The 6304-nt window shown below is 46.1% G+C and overlaps 1 protein-coding gene across 1 annotated transcript; it reads right to left on the bottom strand.

Moving 5' to 3' along the window:
* Window positions 1-815: 815 nt before the first annotated feature.
* Window positions 816-4941, bottom strand: LOC8025111 (the record flags this gene model as incomplete). The annotated part of the gene is given in 7 exon segments (XM_029974189.2): window positions 816-2074; window positions 3391-3522; window positions 3875-4012; window positions 4675-4780; window positions 4843-4882; window positions 4885-4911; window positions 4914-4941. Coding segments are annotated over 7 exon segments (726 nt in total), but the record flags the coding sequence as incomplete, so codon positions are not given.
* Window positions 4942-6304: the final 1363 nt, after the last annotated feature.

Below are 6304 nucleotides of genomic sequence, written 5' to 3' on the forward strand. Positions count from 1 at the left end.
TTACTGCACGAAGCCTGAAGGTACACTGTTCCGGCAATCAATGTGGCATAACAGACGAGTCAATTATGAGCGTATGTTACCACGAGGGGTTTACCAGAAGAGAACACGAGTTTAATCGTCAGGCACCACTTCCGATACCCCACGGATTTAGAAGATGATCCTACTAAGTGAACGAATCTGGGTAATTGGAGAACTCCGAATTACGCTTCAATGCAGCATGTATTTTTACAGCTTTGCACCGATAACCGATTGCACTAAAAGAATGCTGCGTCTTTGTTCTATTGGCAATAGACTAGTGGCACAACAGGAAAAACCGAAGGACGGCAGAGATCCATTATGCATTTGGTGAGCAGCAGGCTCAACATTTGCTTTAACGCAAAGGTTCAAATAAAGTGTCCAGTGCATGCTGATTGCAATGCATCGAATTCAATTAGCAGAATCACACAGAAAGCACGTAATTGGAGGCAGCTCAAAATTGCACATCAGGCCATTTTGAAGGATACAATTCAATGACATTCCCCCGAATTGTAAGATAGTCGCTCAAGAGAACATGGTGGCACCACCTAGGAGGTAACTCTGGAACTGCATTTCACTAGAGCGAAGGTTTTACGGTATTTTCAAGATCAAATGTACATACTTTCTATGAGAAGTGGTTGTTTATAACATTGTCCACAGTTTTCAAGACAGCAAAAAAAAAGAAAGGGAAATATATGGAAATACCAAGCGTTCCACGACTACTGGATAGATGTCGCCAGTGTGCTTTCTCGTCGTAAAAAATCTTGAGAGGTCTTAAGACACTCTCAAACCATTGCAAGTGTGTGAACCATTCTTTATATTGTCCATGCTGGCAGGCGCAGGACAAAGCCAGGAGAACATTTGCTTGTCAGTTTTGCCATTTTCGATGAAAGACCGGACAAAGGATATCGCGCACATCTATACCAACTGGAAGCAGGATGATACCAAGTGTTGAAGCGGCTTTTTATTGTCCTTGGGAATCGCCCCTGGGTGCTTAGGATAACTTTGAGGCACTTGTTTGCTTGTCCTGGATAGTCGTCATTCTTGTTTACAGAAGACAGGATGACCAAGCGAGTGATTCCGGCTGTCCTACACCAACAAGTCTGTGGATGCCGCTGGGATATCCTCTTCTTTGTCCTTGCTATCCCGGCTGACAGGATAACAGAGACACAATCGCAGGCTCTCTTCCATCAACAAGATAGCAGACGTCGCCGTGCACTCTCTTGTCCTAAGTATCGTGGTTGGCCAAAGACGGCCCGAAAAAAATGTTGCAGGCTGTATCTCATAGGCAGGATAATGCTTGAGCTTCATCTTTGTCCGAAAGAGCTGGGTACTGTAGCCATGGTCCTTCGGTTACCTGGTCCGGAATTTTTTCTGCATGCTATGGGAAGGATTTCCCTAGGGACGAGTTGAAGCACCTGAGGCATGCTGCCGACGTTAGGAGTCAACCAATCGGATCACTCGGAGTGTCTAACGAACTGACGAGGGTTCGGAGAAGTTGCCACAACGAAAGTCGCTAGATGTGTCTGCCCTTTCATAAAACCCCACTGGCCCTTCGAAAAGATGAATGATTAGGAACGGCATCTACGCTCCAGACCTAGGTGTCGTATGATTTCGGAATTACTCTTACATTGATCGGTGCAGCTCGTGGTGACAAAACTGACTAGGGCAGATACTGCCGAAGATTCCAGGCCAGTAAGTAGTTTACCTAAGGACCATGCGATATCCGGGATCGGTGCAGCTGGTAATCCTTTTGACCAGCCGTTTTCACTTCCCGTTGCAAATGCCAGTAGGACGAGGATTGTCATTGCGGCTTTTTCCTGTCGTCGAGGTCGTCGTAGTCGTCGTTGTCTAGGGCGGCGATGATGCTGGCCTTCTGGGCCTCGTTGAGCACCGCCTCAAGGCTGGCGGTGCGTTTGGCGGCGCTCCTGATCTCGCGCTGTGCCGAGAGGAGGCGCTCGTTGGCGCTGATGCCCGCGTACTCGGCGCCGTTGACAAACGCCGTCTGCGCCATGGCTTCGACCAGGTTGGAGACGCTCTGCATCCGGGATTCCAGGTTCTGCAACGCGGATTTTCGCATGTTTAGAGTACTTGGGAAGAAAAGCGTAGTACCACTATACAAGTGTACTGCTCCCCAAAAATTGGTGGTGACAATAAAGATATAGTGGAACAGTCGTCGTCGGGCAGGCAACAAAAAAATACATAAAAATATCTTCCTCAAAAATACCTGGTGCGTATTTTTCAAATATTTGTAAACCATGAATGAGGTTCTTTAAAACTCAACGATTTCCATCGCGTCAAACTTCGCCGCTTTGCACCAGTGTACTGGCGTCGAGCTTCACTGCTTTGCACCTGCGTGCTGGGGGAAACGGCTGACGTGTCTGAGCATGTTGGTTGGTTCAATGGGCTCGGTTATATTGTTTGCTATTATAGGTCAGCATTCCTTGGTTATGATTACAGTTCAACTTCTCAAAGACCCGTAGCCCTCAAGTTTTGAGCAATGCCCCTTGCGAGCAAAACCGAATATGTTTAGGTCGCTTCTCCGTTTTGCATAGCGTTGCACCCTTTCAAATGCATTGTTAGTGGTCATGGACAGACGCCAAGGGACGCTGACAGACTAGTTTATGCCCGTAGATCGTGCATGATGAGACGGCGCTTCATGTAGGCATGAAATGGTCACGTCTCACGGACGCTAGCGGAAGCGCCTCTTGTGGTCGCATCTCAGGGACGCTACAGCATCCCCTGGTCGAGAGAAATGGGCCCATTAAAGGACGATGCCACAAAAGTTCCCCCGCTAAATTTAGCAAAAACTTTCCCCGCAAAATTAAGCGAAAAATTTTCCCGCTAAATTTAGCAGAACAAATAACCCCCCTAAATTTAGTGAAAAAAATTTCCCCGTAAATTAAGCGAAAAAATTCCCCGCTAAATTTAGCGGAAAAATTTCCCCTGAGTGGGAGGCGAGCAGGAGAAGGCGAGGGGCATAGCCTCCTCTCCGTACCTTCCCCTTCTCCTCCTCAAGAGCTGCGCTCTAATTCCGCATTGCAGGGGGCGTTCCAGGGTATTTTGAACGTCTTTAATGTCTTTAATGCAAGTATTCCTTTTCGTTCGGCAGGTTTTCTAGAAAAGAGTCGTGGTTTATTAAAGTATCCGTTCAATTCACATTAAATGTTAATATCAAAAAATATTGAATCTTATTTACATCACAATTTTAATATTCATATTCAATTTGCGGTCAAAATTGTGGTGACATTCACACACCTCTAGGAAGTTTTCTAACTGGCGGCAGACTTTCTAATCTAACTGTGCCGAGCACAAACGCAGCGTAAACGTTCGTTCCCTAACTCGCAGCTGCGGCATCACGACGGCGCCACTTACGACGAGGTTGGCCTTGAGACGGTTGGCCTCCTCTCTCATGGCGATGAGCTCGAGCCACAACTCGTCGCTGCCGGCACACCGTCCCAGCTCGGTCTCGAAGGTCTTCATCAACGAGCACATCCGGTTCAGGCTCTGCAGAAGCCAGGAAAGCGGGGTTGAAGCCACCGCTCGGCCTGTTCCAGCGCATGCTGACATTGCACTTGCGTTTTGTTCGAGGAATCTCGTTAAAACTTCTCCCCTTCCTCGCAAGACTGATCTAAATTTGGTTTGTTGTGGCGAGTGGTACATAATGCAACACAGTGCAAACAAGACATCGGTGCTTCTTTGTTTTTTTTGTCTTACTCATGGAGAAAAGTTTCCTCGTCTACATTTCCTCCGTACATATCTGCGCATTTGTGTCCTGTATCATTGCGTCTAGGACGCTGCCCTAATTTATGACGAGACAAACTCCTGGTTGGTCAGGCTCCGAAATTAGACTCCTCACCTTGCAGTATGCTTCGTGTGCGTCCAAGACAGCAGCCGTCAGCTGCATCAAGATCCTAGATGTTGCTTCGACGGCAGCGATGCTAGCCTGCTTGATGAGGAATTCGTGGGACAACGTTGCCGGATTTAGGTCTTGAACCTGGAGAATGCGTCGCGCTGTTTCACTAGGACCTAATTTGCAAAGACAAAACCTGCGGCCCCAGCAAGTCAGGCGGAGTATGGTGGAACGAGGCACGTGACACTATATTACATATTGTTGCGCACTCCCGTAAAGGGCTGTTGCATACTTCACATCCAGTGCAGAGCGCAAGTTTATCTGCTTGCACAGGGGTTGCAACGATGACGGAACGCCAAGCTCTTATTGGCTGATTGAAAAAAATAGTGGGTAGACCTCAAGGCATCTATCATCGGGTTTACTACACGACAAAAACACCGAGACTGCAGGCAAAAAATGACACAAACACTACAAAGTCTTGAAGTCTGCTAAACTATCAATCAAAGCCAATCGGAGCTTCGCGTCGCTTCTGACGCCGCCTCAACACCTGCGCAAGAAACACACGATTTGCTCTCTGCATGTGAGCTCTAGCTTTAGCCTTTTTGCCAAGTGAGGTATATGCCAGAGGCATTTTCGGTCCCTGGCTTGCATTGAATGTGGTAAAAGGGAATTTGGACGAAGTCTTTAACACAGCTGTATTGAAGACATTGTGTGTGTGTCGTTTTTGCGTCCTGCGGTCTCGGGCTAGTGTATGCCTATAAATGCTGACCGACACTTGTTCTGTTATATCAGAATTGGTCGCTTACCTGGTCGCTGTTTGCGCAATGCGCGGTGGCAGGAACGCTCCAAGCTCGACACAAAAGTGCTGCCGTGCCGGCATTGGCGATAGCGAGCCGGTGTCTCTGAAGTAATCTAAGGAGAAAGAAACGAAAAAATCAAGTACGCGATCACAAAGTTATCTTCTCTCTACGTACCCCTTGCTATGTCGAAAAGCTCTGAATCGCTGGTAAAACCTAAGAAACAACGTCGACAACATGTGCACGAGCTTGTTGGTAAGATATCACTACGTACAGTTAAAAATGAATGAATTTTTGTTTAGTGTGTTGTAAATGGGCGCAATTTACACGCCGAAAAATTGGGAAAAGCTACAGTAACGCCGACTTCCCTGCCGGCCACGCGCGTTTGTTTACACCGGAAGCGCCATAAGCCGAAAGTGCAAAAATAACAACAAAACGTTTGGCTAGTGTTATCAATTGTTAAAAATTATTATTTATTCTAATAAATTTATTCGAAGTTATGTAAGTAAATGGGATCGCTTATTGTGGTTTTCAAATACCAGAATTAATTGCGACATCTAGTGGCGTTGTCAAACAATGATCGCGAGCGGACGACAAGCGTCGTCTGCAAAACGAAACGAAATGAAGCCTTCAACATAGACATCATACATACTTCACATACCTCCACAATGTCGATTATTCCCACTTTCACAGTGGTTTTTATCTCAATACAGTACCATCGCAGCATTAAAACCGGTCGCCTCACACGCGCTAGTCTACCGAGCACGCACTGGAGTTGGGGTCGTCGTAGAGGGAGAGGTTGTTCTTGGAGGTGTTGCAGTGTTTTTCCAAACCAAGCACGCGCTCTCCCTGTCATAGAGTGAAGAAGAAAAAATATCTAAGTTATTAGCACACCTCGTGAGCAGGTACGCACGTTCGAGGTCAGACCGCCGTTTTCATGAGCAACCTAGCGTTCCTGATGGCGGAGACCCGACTGAATGTTCCAGCAGCAGCTGGTAAATAGCTGGTAAACAAGGTGTGTCGCCAACTTCATCGGTCCAAGCTGGGGAAATGGCGTCGTATGTGGCAACAAAGCGGCGTAAGTGGAAGAATACTAGCAATTTCACGTCACGTTTGCAGCTTGCGATGTTGAAAATGTTGCATGTATACCAAGACCGCCAATGTCTCCACAGTAATTTTCCAAAGCGTCCTGTGTGACTCCGGATAAAAATACAAACCAGGATAATCTTGGAAGTGTAATATTGCGTCACAATCAATGCAAAATTGTTTATTTGTTTCGGAATTTGTCTCTTAGGTATAAATTTAAATTAATCTAAATGAGGCGCTCGCTTTGGGTTTGGTTCCGCTTGACTCTAGTTTCGCTTTCAAACATAAAATCCACAAATTAGCCAAACTGAATCCAGAACTCTTGAGAGTGTGTCGGGCTTCCCGCACAAGCACGTACATACAAATATGACGTCACGTAAATAATCACGTGATTGCAGGTATTCTCAAGCAAAGAAAGTTATAACTTTAAACATCTAAAATTTAATATATTATATGGTGTAGATTATTGTATAAAATACGTCTATATATTTTATTTTTTTATCAAAGTTTTAAACGCGACAACTAAAAACGGTTATCACCCACTAAGAGTTTA

The sequence above is a fragment of the Ixodes scapularis genome, unplaced genomic scaffold (genome assembly GCF_016920785.2).
Source record: "Ixodes scapularis isolate PalLabHiFi unplaced genomic scaffold, ASM1692078v2 PGA_scaffold10__122_contigs__length_95168666, whole genome shotgun sequence".
NCBI lineage: Eukaryota > Metazoa > Arthropoda > Arachnida > Ixodida > Ixodidae > Ixodes > Ixodes scapularis.